The sequence below is a fragment of the Monodon monoceros genome, unplaced genomic scaffold (assembly GCF_005190385.1).
Source record: "Monodon monoceros isolate NGI ecotype Baffin Bay Population unplaced genomic scaffold, NGI_Narwhal_1 Super_Scaffold_15, whole genome shotgun sequence".
In the NCBI taxonomy this organism is placed as follows: Eukaryota; Metazoa; Chordata; class Mammalia; order Artiodactyla; family Monodontidae; genus Monodon; species Monodon monoceros.
Window position 1 is genome coordinate 52,216,185 of NW_021703771.1, and position 19,096 is coordinate 52,235,280.

Sequence of the window (19,096 nt, forward strand, 5' to 3'; positions counted from 1 at the left end):
TTCTGGTCACCTGCTAGTGCCTTCCCTTGGCTGACCTGCTTTGGAAGGCAGAGGGTGGTTGAGGACATTGATGTGTGCCCCTATGCATCGGCCTCCAGAGGCAGAGAGGGTAGACAAAAGCAGAGAGTGGATCTAAAAGGACAAATAGAACTATCCAGTACAAAGTCCCTAAATAATTTTGTGTCAGCTTATCTTTCTTGCCTCCCCTCCTGTCCTTTCTCCATGCATCACATATGATCAGACACCCAGGACCACAAGCTGCCACCCAAGGCACCATATGTGAGCTGCCATCATGTTTGCTCATCTAGTCCTCCTACTGAAATGTTTACTATCCTCGCTAACTTCTCCATCTGTAAGAATCTAATTTATCTTCCAGGCTCTTCATAAAACTTTCTATGATCCACCAAGGCAGAAATCCCCCCTGCATTGCAACTCCCAGAATCCTGAATTTACGGTTCTATACCATCCAGGCATGGATTGAGTTACATTCCCCATTTATACACCTTATACATTTCACAACTATGTACACAAAATAGGGATTAATGTCTATTGGTTAAATTGAAAATGATAGTTTTAGTATTGAAATGAACCTTAGAGTCATCCAGTTCAATCTGCCCATTTTACAGAACTAAAAACTGAGGCCCGGAAATAGACAATGGCAAAATACGACTATGATACAGATATTAAATTACCCAGTCTTGTGCTTTTTCTATTATATAATTATGGAATAAAGCATTATTCTCATAAGGCTTATAATAACAGCTCCAAAGTCTTATAAATATAAGAAAAAATAAAATATAAATGAGTTAGGAATTTGTGAATAAAAAGCTTTTTAAGATACATGCTGAGAAATTTTTAAAAAGTATTTGAGAAAATATTTTGTGCTTTATTGATTCCACAGTGTTTGAGAAACAGCTTGTGGTATTTAACATCCTCCAAAGGCAGCTGGGTTCTCCCATTCCAACCTGATAGCAAGTGTGTTAAGGGATAAATAGATAAAATTATTTGCCATAATTTAAAAATAAATGTAACTGAATGGCTTAAACTGTCAGCTTAGAACATTTCAGAATCATTTAATATTTTCCTAGATTTTGTCAAGTGAAATGTCATAATGAATTTCAAGCACCTCATAAATTAAAAGGGTCACTTAATTATCTATATTTTCTGAGACAATCAACTTTCTTGTGTGCCAAGAACAAGGTCATGAATTTTCTCTTATTCTGTTTTTATATTAAACTTGTCTTATTCTTGCCTTAGTGGATACTGTACCTTCTCAATGACATCTTTCTGCTTGGGGAAATGGACACTCACAAAAGTTAGTCGATTTCCATTTTTGCAGTGGTGTATTTCAGGAAGTTCCCATGACCACCCTCAGACTGAATAATTCTCTAGAAGGACTTTCAGAACTCAGCAAAAATGTCTACTCACAGCTATGGTTTATTACAATGAAATGACACGGATTCAAATCAGTAACAGGCAAAGGTACGGGTAGGGTCCAGGAGAGGCTGGTCATGGAGCCACCAGTTGTCTCCTTCCAGTGGAGTTGTGTGGACAGTGCTTATTTCTCCCAGCAATGATGTGTGACAACATGCATGGAATTTTGCCAACCACAGAAGCTCATCAAACCTTGCTATCCAGGCTTTTTATGGGAAGTCAGTGATGTAGACATGGCAGACCACACAAGTGGCTCAGCTTAGTTCCCAGCCCCTCCAGAGGTCAAGCTGATACCACGTGACCCAAGGACACCCTCTGCCACCCCATACATGACATTGTTAGCAAAGACTCTGTGGCATGGTTTATGTGCGGTCTAAGGTCCTCACATAAACAGAGAGACTCATTCTTGTAGTCAGGGCCTATACTTACCTTCCAGGAGCTGGCAGCAAAGACCAAAACTTTTCTTAGGCAAGGTTAATCCTTTATGACATAGGTGTCTCATACATTTAAAATATAAATCTCTAAGAGGTTAGCATCTTGATCCTGTTGTTTCTGCTCTATACCTGTGGTTTCCAACCTGAGGTTCCAAACTTTCTCAGATTGTGGCACCCTCGTGTCTCAGTTATTTTTCATGGTGCCCTTTAATTTAGGCAAAAAGAAATTCCTAATAGTAATTAGGTTCAAACAACTCAACAGCAGTAGTTTACATGGTGTCCAACAGGTAATGCCATGATTCCCTGAAGAATTCTAAATATCCTAAGAGTTTTAATAAATTAGAAACTAGGAGTTTACTGCTGTGCCTCAAGGCCCCTTGGCACACAGTTTGAGAACCATAGTTCTATATAACAATTAAGTCACTACAGAAGATCATTTTTTTCGTGGTTTCTTGCCTTTAAAAATGTTTTGTTGAGAACTAAATATGTGTAGAATGCTAGGAACTGGGCTTCCACATATAGCTAAGATATGCTCTGGCTCTGGACAGCTTAAAGTGTTTCATAGATGTTATGAAGTTAAAAATGAAGGAAAATTTGGGGAACAAATTAGTAAATTGAATTTTCCAAAGTTTGACACAGGATCTAATAGACTTTCAGGAAATGGTTGTTGGACTGAATTGTAACACAAATGGGAGGAATTGCTTACCTTAACTATCACGAGTGTACATGCAAATAACATCTATTAACACCAAATCTATTTCCCTGTTCATTAGGATGAAACTGTTTCACTCTTTAAAAAAAAAAATCTTGTTTTTCTCTTTTGTCCATTATAAAAGCAACATAATATTTTAGAAATTTTAGGAAATGAAAAAAAAATCATAACCACATCACCCTTATACAATAACTCCTATTACTTTTGTCCTTATTTTATCATATACATCCCAACACAGCTGTAATCATATATATTAGATTTTTCTTGTCTTTTTTCATTTAACATAGTTTTGTAAGCACTTTGCCATTGTTCTAAATAAATTTTCTCTAAATTACCTCTTACTTCTTCCCTAATTTGGAAGAGATTTGCTTTTCCTTTTGCTAAGAAAATCTCTACTCTTTTCAGAATTAAAGTGTCATTTTGTAAAAGTGCATCTTCAGTTCTGTTACATTGATGTTTGATTACCCTTTAGTTTGGACAAAATGATTTCCTTTACTGTGAATTACTCAGCAAGGAGGCACTGGGTACTGAGAGTTGTATAAGAAGAGATTTATCTTGCTCTTGCTTACCGAACCAACGAGGCATTCCAGTCTCAGGGCCAGGGAGGAGCCAGGCTGTAAATTTTTCTGACTCCTGCTATAAACAAAGCCTGTCAGGAGGAGGCTGTGACTTGACACCCCTTTCAGAAAGGGAAGCGGGGAAACAGAGAGAACAGAATGCATCTCTCTCTTTGTGTCACTCTGTACCTTGGGAAGAGGAGACCAGGGATTTCTAGATGCAGAGCCAGGGTTGACATCTTTCTGGTAAACCAAAGCCACCATAGTAGAAACTCTAAGTTGCCTTTAAACTCCAAGGTGACTTTTTCTGTGAGGAGGGAACGGGCTTTTCTCAGGTCAAGAAGAGTCGATCTTGCACTATTAGTGGATCTCTTCTTGTCTTAATTCAAAGAGCTTCCACAGTGAGGGCTGAAAGATGGGGTTTCCTTGGCACCGTATTCATTTGGGAATGAGTCTGGGGCACTCAAATAAGTGCACCTGTATTTAGGTGCACCTGTATTTAGGAAATGAGGAATTGGTATCATAGACTTAGAAGTATTACCTATGACTGAGGTTACCTTCGAGTATTTTTAGAGCATTACTGTCACTAGAAGAGGTAATGAGGAAATTTTTTAAAAAGATGAGGAAGGAAAGCTGTTAGAACCATAACCTCAGGAATAGAGACCCATAACATGTGATGCTAAATTATATATATCCAAAGGGAATTGACAGTTAATATTTGATTTTTCCCTTTTTATCTAAAAGAATGTGCTCATTAGTTTAAAAGTAACATGTTATTTACAGCATTTTTAAGTTTTAAAAATCTCCTTAGAAGGATTAGGGATGTAGACTCTCTCATACCCTCACTGTTAATGGGGCTATAAACTGGTGCTAAGTTTCTCTGATATGTGTGCCAAAACCTCAAAGTTACATCTACTCTTTTGAGCAGCTATTTAATTTTTAGGACTTTATGCTATGGTATATTAGGAATGTACACAAAGGTTATAATACATATTCATATATGTTAAATGTATGTTTTCTTAAAATCATAAATAATCTACTTTTTAAAAATAAAATGGAATTAGTTAAATAAATTGTGATGCATCTATATAGTAAAGTTCTATATTGTCACAAATCATGATGATATACAGATATCTTAATAGTGTGAAAAATGGTCAGGATATATTACTAATTTTAAAAATGTAGGAAAAGGAGCATATATCATTTGATTTTTTTTATACACACAGATGTAAACAGTAGAATGAAGTTTATCAATATGTTAAAGTAGTTTAAGTGGTTATTTTGGGTAGTGGATAATAAAGTTCTTCCCTTCCTTTCTTCCTTCCCTCCTTCCCTCTCTCCTTCTCTCCTTCCTTTTTTTTTTTCCCCTTCCTCCCTCCCATTTGTCTTCATTTTCCTTCCTCATCTTCCTTTTTATTCTTGGTTTCCTCTGTTTTCAAAGCATTTGGGCTTTAATTTTATAATTTGAAGGAATATACTGTTTCATTTTATTTTTAACCTTATCTCATTTGGATTTTCCTTAGGAAATTTGGGTGGAAAAATAAGCGAAACAATTGTGTTGTACTAATGCCCCTTTTCCTTAATGATTCCAGGTTCTCTCCCTCCGTGGGTGAAGAGGAGAGAAAATAGGAGAGTGAGGACCAACATTTCACTCTGTCTTTCAGAAGCAGACCTAGAAATTCATTCCACTGTTTTCATTCCTCTTCAGGAAATGAATTAAAAAAAAAATATATATATATATATATATACACACACACATATATATTTGATAGTTGAAGGACTGATAGGAAAACAAGTCAGGTATTTGCTGTATAATTATTTCATGGTATTTAAACATTATGTATTTTTTCTCCACAACAGTTATGAAGAAATCCGCTTTACCTTTAGTATGTAAAATTAAAATTATTCACAGCTTTTCTGAGTTTTCATAACACTTTTAAATAAATTAATAAATCTAGGCTCTTTAATTATCGAATTAAAGTCTGAATAAAAATTTTCCGGGGAAGCAAAAACAAGTCATGCTTAAACGCCAGGATAGGAAAGTTGGTAATAGAAAAAATAACGTTCAGTAATGACCAAAAGTAATTGACTATGTCAATTCTCAAACTTGACATTGTCTTCAGTATTCAAGTCTTGGTTTTAGGGAATGTGCACAGCCCATTGCAAATTACAAAACATTGAAAGTTGAAACTGGTAGTGACAGAATATTGGTGATAGCGTTTATACTGTACTAACAACTGTATACAGCCTGACATGGAGCAGATGGTCTGAGTTTTGAGAATATTAAGCTTGTGTCAGATAAGTGAAAATTTTGCTACAGTAATTATATTTTCAACCAATTTTTTTTTAATGAATCCTATCAGTACAACTATCATAGGTGCTTCATGTGTTTCATTTTAGGGGAAATTGATAGTAGGATCACCATATTAACTTTGCATTTTAATTCCATGTTACTGGTGTCCCATGGGTCCCAGATTGAACACCAGGGGCGCTGGGCCCAGGATTGAGGCAAGTCTGAGTCTGTCTGGAGGCTGGAGATATGGCATGCCATGGTTCTATTTTCACAAACACCAGATGAATCCCATGGGGAGGAAGTTATGGTAAGGAGAAGGGCTGCAGAGCTATAGGGCAGCCTTCAAAAATCCCACCAGTGACTTGATTCAGTGTCGAGGAAAGCCAAATCTGAGGGATAAGGAACAAAATGGTGGGCACTGCAAGAACAAGTTCTTGGAACACCTACGGCAAATATGTGTGGAGGAGTGAGTCCCCAAACTATGGGAAGACCTTGAGGGGTTTGATTCCTAGAGACACTGTGGAGATATATTTTTTTGTATCCATCATGGTTACTCTGGTCTTACTCTCACTGTTGTCACCCAGAAAACACAGATTACTTTTATATCCCTTTAGAAAGAATAGAAAAGTAGTTAACAGATGGCATACAAAAAAAGACACAGGGCTTCCCTGGTGGCTCAGTGGTTGAGAGTCCACCTGCCGATGCAGGGGACACGGGTTCGTGCCCCGGTCTGGGAAGATCCCACGTGCCATGGAGCGGCTGGGCCCGTGAGCCATGGCCGCTGAGCCTGTGTGTCCAGAGCCTGTGCTCCGCAACGGGAGAGGCCACAACGGTGAGAGGCCCGCGTACAGCAAAAAAAAAAAAAAAAAAGACACAAACATGTAGGCTTCTTGTCCCTGCCTTTAAAACAATAAACACTAGGATCATTTGGAAAAAAAATAACAGTTACTAGGAAATCAATTAGCCAAGGTGAAAAAAAAAAATCCCTAAATAGCATTTAATCTTCCAAGTAAGAATTCTTCATTCTTGGGTCAGACTGATCAATGAGGTGGGCATTTAGACTGATTGATTAGATTCATCCATTTGTGGTGCCGCTGAACATCAGACATACATGATGGACATGTTCTTTGGTGTTACCCTCCTTTCTTCATACTGCATAGCTAGTCATCTTTCTAGCATTTGTTATCTGATTTGGAAAATATTTTAGAACAACCCAATATCAACTTCAAGATAAAAATTTCTACACACTTCACAGCTCCTTCCTATTACATGAATGTGTAAATTGAATTCCCTCTCGATGAAAAAAACAAAGGTTGGCTTCCCAAAAATGTTTTCATTGGCTTTAGGGAACTAACATGCACCAGTCTGGGTGACTAATACTTCCTGGAAAATAAAGATAGATCAACACATAATTAAGTTCTGGCTCAACTATAATTGTTGTCTTGGAAACGGTTTTGGGGATAAATATGGTTGTGCTAATGAAACTTTTCATGATTTCCAACGATCCGGTTTATTAATTAGGCCAGACCATCTTACTACCTTAATGCTACCCATTTTGGAATATTCAAAGGGTTAAAACAAAAAAAAAGTTCCTAAGAGGACATCGAAAAGGAGGAAAGGGGGATAAATCTTAAATTCGTTATTTACCAGCTCTCATAAGGATTCTAGTTAAAGGAGTAGGTTAAACGTGCTTTTGGCACTTTTGTGGGTTTCAAACATCCTTCCTACCTCATTAAGCAGAGAGCAGAGAGTTGTATACACAGCATTTTGAACTAATAATTCCTAGCGTTAATTCTCTGAACTCCCTCTTCGGAGGATTTAAAATTGGACGAACGCAAGAGAAACAAGCGAAACCAAAATCCTAACTAGCCAGGGTTTTCTAGTTCTAGCTTTCAGTAAAGAGTTTTGTAGGAAGTTCTGCTCAAAGCGTAGCCCGAAGGGCAGCCTGCCGGCTCTGGAGGGTTTAGTGGAGGCCGAGCGTGAACCCTGGGGGCGAGAGCGCATCCTGGTCTGAGATCACACCCACTCGGGGTGTGCGTGAGTGAGTGCGCGGTGCCCGCGCGCGTGTGTACGTGTGGGGAGGTGTGTGCCAAAGGGGTGGGGTGAGGGGCGGTGAGGAGGGCGCTAGGTGAAGCGCGAGGAGCGGGAGCGGGAGCGGGAGGTCGCGCGCTCCGGCCTCTCCCCCAGGGGCCGCGGCGGCTGGCTCGCGCGCCGGCTGCCCCTCCTGGTGCGCGCCGCGGCGGCGCCACAGGCCCCTCGACCCTTTGACCACCGCCCTCCGGCCGCCCGGCCCCCAGCGGGGACCGGCGATGGCGCGGGACTGACGGCCTCCTCCCTCCGGACCCTTCTGTCCCTCCAGGGGCTCCCGGGGGCCGCGGCGCCGCCCCGACCTGCATGTGGGGCGGGCGCGCCGGCGGCCAGAGCGAGCGGCCCTCGGCGCCCCCGAGGCGGTGCCCGGCCGCGCAGGAGAACCAGGAGGACAAGGAGAAGGAGGAGGAGCAGCGGGCCGGGCCGGGCTCCCCGCGCGCCGCCGCCCGGGAGCACGGGCTCCCCTGAGGGAGCTCGGGGCGTCCCAGCCCCGGAGGAGGGACCCGGAAGCAGAAGCGGAGCCGCGAGTCGAGCCGAGCCGCTGCCCCCGCTGCCCGCCGGCGCCGGGTGGGGGTCCCGGCGGCTGGATGGGCGGCGGCGGCTTCGGCCGCGGGCGGCTATGGGCGAGGAGCAGAGCACGGTGAGCGGCAGCGGCGGGCCCCTGGAGGCGCGGACCCCCCCTGGCGGCGCCACGGGCCACCCCGAGCCCCCGAGGCCGCCGGGGGACAGCACCGGGGCGCCCGGGCCGCGCGCCTCCTCCGCCGAGCCGAGAGGCGACAGCTGCGGAAGCGACTCGGGCTGCGCGGACACGAGCGTCCCGGAGCCCGCGAGAAGCCGGGGGGCCCCGAGCTGGAAGAAGAACCAGGCACCGGCGCAGCCCGCAGGACTGGCCTACACCGGGCCCCTCAACCCCCAGGCTTTGCAACAGCAGCTGGCAAAGGAGGAGGAGGAAGCGAGGGACCGAAGCGAGAAAGGGGATGAACAGCAGGAGGCGCCCCCCGGCGAGCAGCCGGAGCCCCGGACCCGCGTCGGGGCCCCAGACGGACTGGTCCTGGACGTGCTGGGCCAGCGGCGCCCGCCCCCCGCCAAGAGACAAGTCTTCTGCTCCGTGTTCTGCGTGGAGAACGACCTGCCCGAGGTCCCCTCGGCGGAGCGGCTCTCGCTGCCCGCGTCGCCACCCCGGGCTCCGCCGGTGACCAACCCTCCCAGCACCCCCTCCTCCTTCCCCAGCCCCCGGCTGTCGCTCCCAGCGGACACCCTGTCCCCCGACGGCGGCAGCATCGAGCTGGAGTTCTACCTGGCGCCCGAGCCGTTCTCCGTGCCCAGCCTGCTGGGAGCTCCACCCTACTCTGGCCTGGGTGGGGTCGGGGATCCCTATGCGCCCCTCATGGTGCTGATGTGCCGGGTGTGCCTGGAAGACAAGCCCATCAAGCCCTTGCCCTGCTGCAAGAAGGCCGTGTGCGAGGAGTGCCTCAAAGTCTACCTGAGCTCCCAGGTAACCTCAACCCCTCTGTCCCTCCCCTGTCCCCCATTCAGCATTCCAAATCACTGGCCAGGAAATCCAGCTCGCCAGCTCCCTGCTCACAGGAAGAGGTGATGAACACCCTTATGGAGGACCTCTGTCAGTTTCTTACATCTCGGTTGTTGGTTTAAGTGTGTTTGTCTTCGCTGGTTAACTTGACTGGAATTTAACTCTGCTTGAGCTTCGAGCTTTGATTGGCAACCATAGAAGGAACAGGGTACAAGTGAATTGCCTTCTGCTATTTCTTTTATTAGATTGCAGGCAAGGAGCTTGCTCAAAGAGGAGGGCAATGAGAGTGCCTCAGAGGCCTGGTATCCCAGAAACTAACAAATAGTCGGCATACAATAAATCTGTATTGAGTTGGTGGAGAGAGGAGTTGCAATGAATGATACCGAATTTGAAATTTTGCTCCATTTAGATAATCCAGAAAAAGTGTTACTAATTTATTTATTCCTTGGCCCTGGTCCGCTTTTCAGTTTCCTTTTTCTCAGTTAAGTTGAAGTACTTTTTCTCACTGAAGTTTTATGCCAGCAGAGTGCTTTATTTCTCTGAGAGGGAACAAAACAGAAAGAGCGAAACAAAGCAAAGCAAGGCTAAGAGGCTTAACAAAACAAGTGCTGGTGAAACTTTCCTCCTCAGCTCCTTATTTGAAAACTTGTTTTTTTTCTTGGAAAGTTTAAGAGTGCAGTAGACCGGCTTTCCTTCCCTGGTGGTGAATGCGTCCTTCCTGCAGTTTTCAGTCTGTTATGTTTCTGCCAGTGTTTTGCACAATCCGGAATGCCCTTTGATCCCATGTCTGATTGTCCGACGCCTATTCATCTTTCAAAACTCTAGCTGTTCAGGTGCCAACTTTTCCGTGAAGCCTTACCTCACCCTCCAGGCCAAGTATTTCAAAATACTTCTGCATGTCTTGCATGCACTGAGGTTGTTCCATATGTGTCTGTTTGTCCGGCTAGACTGTATGGACAGGGTTTTATAACCCCTGTGTCTGGTAGTTTCATGTTGGTATCCTTTCCCATAATAGTGTTGAATAACATTGGCTGAAGCGAACTGAAGAGGATTTCACACGGTGCAGTTGCTCTGTGTATTGTGGCTAATCCATGCTTGTGTCTAGACTGAAAGTGTGTAACGTGCCCAACGGCAAACGCAAAGGGGAATTTAGACAGAATGGAATGTTACACAAACAGTGACTTGGCCAAGATGGCTGAGATTATCCAAACGCCTGTGAGAGACTATGATGTCTCTTTCATGCGTTATCGGCAGACAGATGCTTGAAAAAGGAGGAAAGCCTGCTGCCCATCGTGTCAGTTTCTATGACATCACTGTCAAACAGCCCAACAGATATCGGTGCCATCCATGTGCAAAGCCCTGTGGTGGGATTCAGACATTCCCAAGGTATGGGCCCTGCTCCAAGGAAGTCCCCTTGTGTGTATACAAGATGTGTACACAAATACAAGGTAGCATATAATAAGATGTAAGCGGAGTAACAATATCATGTAGCACTTATTCTTAAGGGCTGGATACAGATGCAGTGGGTTTAGAAGTTCAAGGGAGGTGGTCATTATAGGTTGGGGTACTCTGCAGTTTGATTCCTTTAAGGTGGGCCCTTTCCCCAAAGCAAAATTTTTTTTGCCACCACAAGTTAGTTTTAGGAAGTCTGTGTTTTGATCTCCAGTGGAGAAAGAGAAGGAATGGGGGTGGGGAGTGGAGGGTGGCAAGGTGAGTGAAGAATCATTGCCATGCACAACTGGGAAAAGCTCCTCTGAAGTAACGTAGTATCTGAAGGTTGTCGGCAGTATTTAGGATTGTATGTATGTTCCTGACCTTCTTCTGAAGTATTTGGCAGAACTTTCAATAAAGAAAAAATACACTTTATTTGAAATAATGAACAACAACAAAAAGATGAATCATGCAGGCCAGGCATGCTTCCACTTCAGGGCTTTGTCTGTGTTGTTCCTTGAGCCTGGACTATCCCCCTGGAGTCCCCCCCCCACCCCCCATTCCCTTGCTTACTCCTTCCCCTTCTCCCTCTCAGGTCTGTATGCAGATGTCACCTGTGTGACCTTCACTGACCACCTGTTTGGTGGTCACCCAAAGTTGAGCCTCACCCCCCACTCTAGATCTCCTTTCCAGCTATTTATTTTCTCCATAGTGATAAAAATACTCTGCCTTGTACTTATGCCGTTGATTTCCATGAAGACAGGAGTTTTCACGTGATTTGTTCCCTACTGTGGCTTTAGCACCTAGAATGTTGTCTGACACATAACAGATGCTCAACTAATTAGTTATTGAGTTTATGAAGAGCTGAGCGACAAAGAGAGGATGAAACTGCCCCCAGAAACCACGGCTAGAAGGAGGTGATCTGCTTGAGCACTGAATTCTACTCTGAGATTCTCGATGTTTAAGACAAAAGACAAAGACTTAAAGTAGACAAAAATAATAGGTTTGCTAAGTTTGTTATTAAACTTAGAATTAAAGAGTTTTTAAACAAACTTTCAGCTTATACAAAAATGGCATTTCTTTCACTTGGATAAAACTAGGCCTGTGGTTATAATTCTGATCTGTGTTAATGATTAGGTCCCTTCTACTTAGAGTCTGTGTTTCCACATCACTTAACCTCTCTGTGTCTTAATTTCCTCATCAATGAAATGGGATTGCAGACCATGATCTGTAATGACACACCAGTTCTAAAGCAAAACAAAATCAAACTGCAGAGTTGTTTTGTTGCATTACTGAACCAGGTCAAAGGGCGTGGAGAATGCCCTCTTTCTCATTTTATGAGGCATTTTGGTTTTGACAGAAGTAAATCTGTCAAGCTTGAACGTGCAAGACTCTTTTAAGACCTTTTAAAGTAAAATGATATATTTGAAATAAAAAGTTATTAGTGACTTTTTTCATCATCTTTTGGATCTGTGCCAAATAGTGTATTATTTAACATCACTTAAGAAAACAAAGCAGAGTCCCTGTTACGCATTTTATGCAAACATTAAAAATGCATACTAAATGTGAGTTGGAATATTGCCTGGTTAAATTAATATTCTAAAAGGAGATGCTGAGTTCTTTCAAAGAAGGTACAAAGTTGGAAGACAGGAATGCAGGTTTTTAGATCATAAATCTTATTTCCATTAGTGCCGTGGACTGAATATGTGGCAAAGGCTGATAGATAGGTGTCTTCATTATTTCAGTGCAGACATAGCAGGGTGGTGACTTAAATACCTCCATACTGTGTTCTAAAAATAATAGTTTTAGTTTTTCAAAACATAATTCTTCTTCAGTTATCGCTGTGACTGGGCCTGTTGGAGAATCCTTCTTAGTGGAATAACTTTACTGGCCGATAGGTACCATCCAGTTTCCAGTTGCCATGGTGAAGGACTGAACTGATACATTATAATCTTTGTCACTTACATAGGGGAGTTACTTAAAGGCTGTAGAGTACCATGACGGAGATAGTGGGAGTTTAACTGGTTTGTGTTGCCTGGGTACATAAATATTTGGTACCTAAATTTTAGAAGTACGTTTCCTAGTAAGCTGTGTGTGCACGTATGATCATGGCTTAGAGCGTACAGTCCCAGGGATGTCTGCAGTCTCCTGCAGGTCGCAGGGCCATTCTGAGTACTGACCTCAGCTGGTTTGGCCTTTACCACGTTTTCTAGGAGGAAAGATTGTTGCTTTCCTTGTTTCATAGAATGATATTGCGCTCATTTCAAAAAATCCTCCACAGGTATCTTTTATGATTTTGCTTTGAGACAGTAAAATCTGTTATGATGTGAAATATTAATATTTAGTACTTTACGTAAAGAAAGAAGAGAATTGGGCATCCTAAGGGCTTTCTAAAGGTAAGAGCTGTTGCAGCTTTCATCACTCTGCTTCAAAGTGCTCGCGATTGGCAGATGCATGACTTGGAATGTATACACCTGTCAAATGAGTATTAATAGAGACAAGCAACACATTTCTTCTGCAGTTTGTGAACAAAACAGCTGCTAGATGGTAATGTCCTGGAATGACTGTCTACCATAGTCACCCTCGAATCAGTGACCTAGGGATGAAAGCTTCTGTATCCTATTATTAAACTCTGAGTCATCCAGACTTTTATGGGTAAAAGTGTAACCTACTTTTTCCCTTTAAACCTTAAAACAACCTGGGTAGTTTTAGAATCTGTCCTGTTCAATATGGAGTTTGCATGCAGCCGTCTTCACACAGATGATTTACAGATCCTATCATGCCAGGTGTGATTTTGGTAGTCTTAAAAATGTGAAGAATAAAAGAGACTGAACTCTGTTAAATCACTTTGAGAATTTGAAAAGTGAGAATTCAGGCATATGTAAGCTTATTTTTGTGTGTACAGAATGAGTGTGTGTGTGTGTGTGTGTATGTGTGTGTGTGTGTGTGTGTGTGTATGTGTATTGGGGGGCTGTGGTAACATTTGCTTTCATACCTTCCTGACTCATGCACTTACTTATTTTCCTCTTCTGACTCTTTAATGTTATCTCTTTTAATAATTTCTTCATTTCTCTTTAATAATTTCTTTTTTCTCTTACTTTTCAAAATTTGATTTTAAGTAGCACTTGATTTCTGCAGAGGAATCAATCCCCTATCAAGGGCTTATCTCTGGGCCAACAGGACCTGGTCCAGGCACTGCCTGGGTGTCTTCCTTCCCGTCGCTTCCAGCATCTGGAGATGAGACACCACGTGGAGAAACCCTGCATTGCGCCCCATTGCCTACAAGATCTCAAATAACATGACTAGTACTACTTACCTCATGCGTCAACTGAAACCTTTACAGTGGTGATTTTTTCTTTTTTCTCCTAGAGTAGATAGAGCTCAGCTTTTACACTTGAAGGCTCTTCCTTACTCCTCATATGAGAGACGGCAAAAGGAGAACGTTAGGACTTCAGCTCCCAGCTTTTCATTAAGAGTTTGTGATGGGGATGTAGACAGATACTTGAGTCATAATTTCTTATAATTAACTTTTTCATTTGTTAATGTACCATTTACACATTTAACAAACATTTATTGAGTACCTGTGTGGCAAGGACCATGAGATAATCTATAAATGTATTAAATGCCCCCAAGGAGCCATCTTAGAGACTAGTGGGCAGTGTTTTTTCCAAGCTTTGTCTTCCAAGCATAAATAAGCTTTCCTTTAAGTTCTCAGACGGCTGTGGGTCTCCCCTCTTCTGCTTCCTTTCTGGGAGGATTTTCTTAAGCCGATTCTGGAATACCAGTTAACCTTTTAGTAAGCATATTACTATTCCTCCTATTATGTTTATTTCAAAGTAATAAATCCACTCATTACTTTTTTCTTAATAAACATATTTCTCAGAGTTCTTTGTAATTGTGATAAATAGAATATTAGTTAATACTTTGCTTCTTTCATAATATTTATTACCTTTGCTTAAAAGAAAACATAATTTTGCTGTTTGTTTTGGATCATTCATGACAATGTGGCAAATCTTTAAAGTTATGATACTTTCAAAGAATTGGGTTTTTTTGTTTAAATTCAGTGTCAGAAGGGTTTTATGTGATAAACGAAATGAACCTTCCCAAATCAAGTTCTGTCTTAAAACAAAAATTCAGTGTCTGCAGGACAATAAATTCCTAGAATAATATTCTCTTTCAATGTTATCAGTACTATTTGCCCTATCAAGTTTGGGTACTTACACTTGAGTTTCCACAAATAATAACAACCATTAATTGAACACCTATATTCCAAGCATTTTTACACGTTTCATTATTTAATTTTAATTCCCTTACATATTAAATACTTATTATATATGAAACGCTGTTGGAGGTGTTGGGGATACAGAGAACAGTAACAGATAAAGCCCCTTCCTTCATGGAGTTTATATACTAGGCTGGGGAGAGGTTGATAATAAAATAAGTAAATTATTTAGTATATTAGGAGATAATAAGGGCTATAGAGAAAGAAAAACAAGGGACGGGTGATAAGAAATATTGGGGAGGAGGTTTTTCTTTATATATTTATAGTGTTTTTAGGAGTTGTCAGGGAGGGTTTATTTTACAAGGTGACTTTTGAGCAGAGATCTTTCTGACGGCCGTGAGAGAGCAAACCATGAGGATATCTAAGGGAACAGCAAGTATAAAGTTCCAGCGACAGGAGCATACTTGGGGGGGTTCCAGGAATGGCAAAAAGATCCATGCGGCTGAAGCATAGGGAACGAGGTGGTGAGCGATAAGAAGAAACCAGCAGGAAGAGTGGGAAAAGCTGATCGGAAAGGGCTTTAAGGCCATAGAGAATTTGCGTTTCCTCTGAATGAGATCGGAAGCTGTAAGATGATTTTAAGCTAATCAGATATGACTTTACCTTTATAAGAAAGTACTCTGGCTCTCTGTGGAGAATATACTATGGGAGTCAAGAATGGAAGTAAAAAGACCAGTTAGAAGACGATGGCAGTAAGCCAGAGGGGAGGTGTGACAGTTCAGACTAGGGTGATAGAGGTGAACATGGTTTGCACTGGTGGAATTTTGAATATATTGTGACAATAGAGCTGACAGAATGTGCTGATGATGGGGTGTGGGATGAGAGAAAAAAGAGTCCAGGATGACTCAGGTTTTGAGCCCAAGCAATTAGAAGAATGGGTTTGTCATTTAATAAGGTGAGGAATACTGTAGGAGGACTAGTTTTAAGGAGAATCAGGAGTTCATGCTAAGTTTGAAAAGGTATTTAGACATTCATAAAAGGATGTTGAATAGGCAGTTGGTGTGTGGCATTCAGCAGAGCAATCTTAACAGAAGATGTAAATTTGAATATTTTTGACATATAGGTGATATTTAAAGCCATGAGACCAGATGAGGTCACCTGGGGCATGATAGTTGATAGGGAGGGATTGAGGACTGAGTCTGGGCCTACCAGTGTTTGCTGATATATAAGGTCTGGGATGTATGAAAGAACCAGCAAAAAGTCTGAAAGGGAGAGGGCCAGATAGGCAAGAAGAAAACCAAGGCAGAGCAGTTACCCAAAGGCCAAACAAAGGTGATGTTTTAAAAAGGAAAGAGTAATCATTTTTGTCTAATGCTTCCGATAGTTTCAGCAGGATAAAGATTAAAATTGACCACTGGATTTCCCAGCAAGGAGATTATTTGTAAGTGTGAACAGTGCTGTTTTCATTGGCACTGGTGGGGTTGGCTTTCTGATTAGAATGGGTTCAAGAAAACAGGAACAGCTCAATTTCTGTACTGTAGGTAGCAGAATGTTATGTGAGGAAACTCAAGGTTAGAGAGATTAAATAACTCGCCCTAAATCACACAGCTAGGAAATGGCAAAGGTGGGATTTCAATTCAGGTCCATTTGGCTCTAAAACCCAAGGTCTTTTTACAGTCTTTGCATTTATTATCTTATTTATAGGTTAAATATATATTTATTTCATTTTTCTTTTAAGTTTATATCCATATTGTACAGAATCACAAGTCTTCCAGTCCAAGAAGAAACTTAATTATATGTTTTGAGGAAGTGGAAGTCTCTTGCCCAAATTTAGATCCAGAGGAAGATTTCTAGCAAAGTCAGCCTCATCGTCGTGTACGAAAATCAAGAGGAGTGTAGAGGAGCTATGATTTGACTTACTATTAAGTTTTAATGGCAGCACACTCTCCCGTTTTCTTCCTGATTCTCTTGGCCATTCCTTTTGTTTCCGTTTGAGCTTTTTCTTATGTTACCATCTCTTAACGTTGGTGTCTACATGGTCCTATATTAAACCCTCTCTCTCCTCTCTTCACACTGTGTACTAGTAGTGGGGTCATGTCGTCCACTCCCATGGTTTTAGGTAACACCTATATGCTCTTGACTTCCAAATCTTTGTCTCTAGCCCGGATGACTCTTCTCACCTGCAGTACCAGGTAGCTGTTAGTCTCCTCGACATTGCCACCTGCATGTACTACCCACAGCCACCTTAAACCTCTCAGGATGAAATCTCCCTTTCCTCCTCTTCCTTCCCACACCCCTAAAGCTTTGCCCTTCCTTTGGGCTTCCATGTTTCCATCAGTTATACCCAGGCCAGAAACTTGGGCATCGTCCCTGAATTCTTCCTCTCCCTCACCCCCCAGATCTAATTAATCACCAAGTTCTTTCAGTTCTACCTCCTGAAATTATTTTTATATTTCCTCTACTCTACTTTTCTTCATTTCTACTGGCATTTGCTGAGGCCTCCACCATTTCTCTCCTGGATTCCAGCCACAGCTTCCTGCTTGGTCCTAGTGCTCCAATCTTGACCATTTCCAGTCTGTCCTTCACACTACAGTCAGCATTGTCTTATAAAATGCACGACTGGTCTTAGCATTCCCCTTCTTTGCCTTTTAGTCTGCCTGTTGCTTGTACAATAGAATCTAAACATGATTTACATGTGCCTGAGTGATCTAACTCCTGTTTACCACTCTTAACTTTGTTTCTCATCAAGTGCTCCCCTAAGCCTTTAGCCATATTAAACTTCTTTTTGTTCCTTGAGCACTCTGTGACTCTCTTAATTATGATCCTTTAGTTTAGTGACATTAGGTTCTATCTTGGGGGGGGGGTCTACTTTTTTTCCCCACACTCCCCCAACTCTGTTTGCCTCTTTCACACTGATTCATTCTTCTAGTCTTAGCTTAGACATTTCTTCCTTTGAGAATTCTTCTTGACCCCCTATATCTGGATTAAGCATCCTTTCTATATTCTGTGACAACGCTTTGACTCACTATAAGATTCTTCTCATTTCACTATATTTAAATCACCTGTTTCCTGCTCTATGCTCCCATTAGACTGTAAAGCTTGATGCATGCAGAAACCTTATTCATTTTTTTTGATTGATTTCTTAGCTCTTGGCATACTGTACACATGAAATGAGTATTTGTGTAGTGGACTTACGTAGTTAGTCTATAAATAATAAATCAGATGCCAGTTGTCAATATACAGAGTATGAGAATAGATAGCCAAGATGGTATTTAAAATGAAAATCTCAACATTTCATTATCTCGCTTAAACACCTACAAGACCTTCCCATTGCTGTACAAAAAGATTCCAGTTCATAACACTGATGATAAGGTTTGACCTCTGCTCTCTTCAGTCTCTTCTCTGTCCCTCCAGCTCTATATCAGGCGTGTATCAGGCGTGTAGCCTTCTCTCTGTTAATTTTCCTCTTCTTTCAGATGTCAGCCATCCTTGAGTCTCCAGACTGAATCATTCCTGCCGTTTATGCTTTTAGAGTCCTTTTTACTCTGCAGCCATTGTATCTTTATCCCCTTTTGTAATTATATGTTTGTGTGATTATTTGATGTTTGATTAATTATCTCCCCTTCCCCACTGTTATTTGAGCTGCTTTTATAACTAGCATTTAGCATGAAGCCCAGAATGGAATAGGTGCTCAATAAGTATTTGTTAAAAGACTGAGTGAATGATTGATAGTAAATTATAGTAAGTTTAGGTTGGTAGGAAAAATAAGGTAGGATTTTGAACCTGAATTTTTGATATCTTATTTCACAGTAGATTTAAATTTTTAATGCAACAGAATGCTATGGCCTGAGTCTTTATCCTGGCATCCCACCTATCACTGAAACGCTTCTTTAATTATAAAACCTATTCTGGTTACTATGTCTTCTGCTTAACAAATTCCTCCGGAACCTGGGAACTTAAGACAGCCATTTTTTTTTTTTTTTTTTTGATCATGGCATGTGGGTCAGGAATTTGGGAAGGGCTCAGCTGGTCAGTTCACACTTGGGGCTTCTCATGCAGTTGTAGTCAGATGTCAGCTTGCTCACTTGGCTGTCAGCTGATGCTGGCTGGCCTTTGTCAGGATACTCAGCTGCAGCTGTGTACAGAAGTGCCTACATGTGGCCTTGACAGCAAGATAGTCTCAGGGAAGTAGGCTTCTTACATGGAGGCCGGCTTCCTCTGGGGCAAGAGTCTCAAGTAAGCCAAGTGGAAGCTGCATGATCTTTTCTCTCTTAACTTTGGAAGTCACTCAGCATCACCTGGGCAAAGCAGTCATAGGCTGCCTAGATTCAAGGGGAAGAGACTTAGACCTCAACTTTTTTTGTGAACATGTAAAAGAATTTGGGGCCATATTT

The 19,096-nt window shown here is 42.0% G+C and overlaps 1 protein-coding gene across 1 annotated transcript in view; it reads left to right on the top strand.

Annotated features, from left to right (window-relative positions):
- The first annotated feature begins 8,034 nt into the window (after positions 1 to 8,034).
- The window catches only part of RNF217 (ring finger protein 217), a 126,585-nt gene continuing 115,523 nt past the window's right edge, over positions 8,035 to 19,096 (top strand). The window contains exon 1 of the mRNA XM_029224104.1: positions 8,035 to 9,013. Within this exon, the coding sequence (XP_029079937.1) occupies positions 8,138 to 9,013 (876 nt within the window). The 5' untranslated portion in view covers positions 8,035 to 8,137. The remainder of the gene's footprint in view (positions 9,014 to 19,096) is intronic.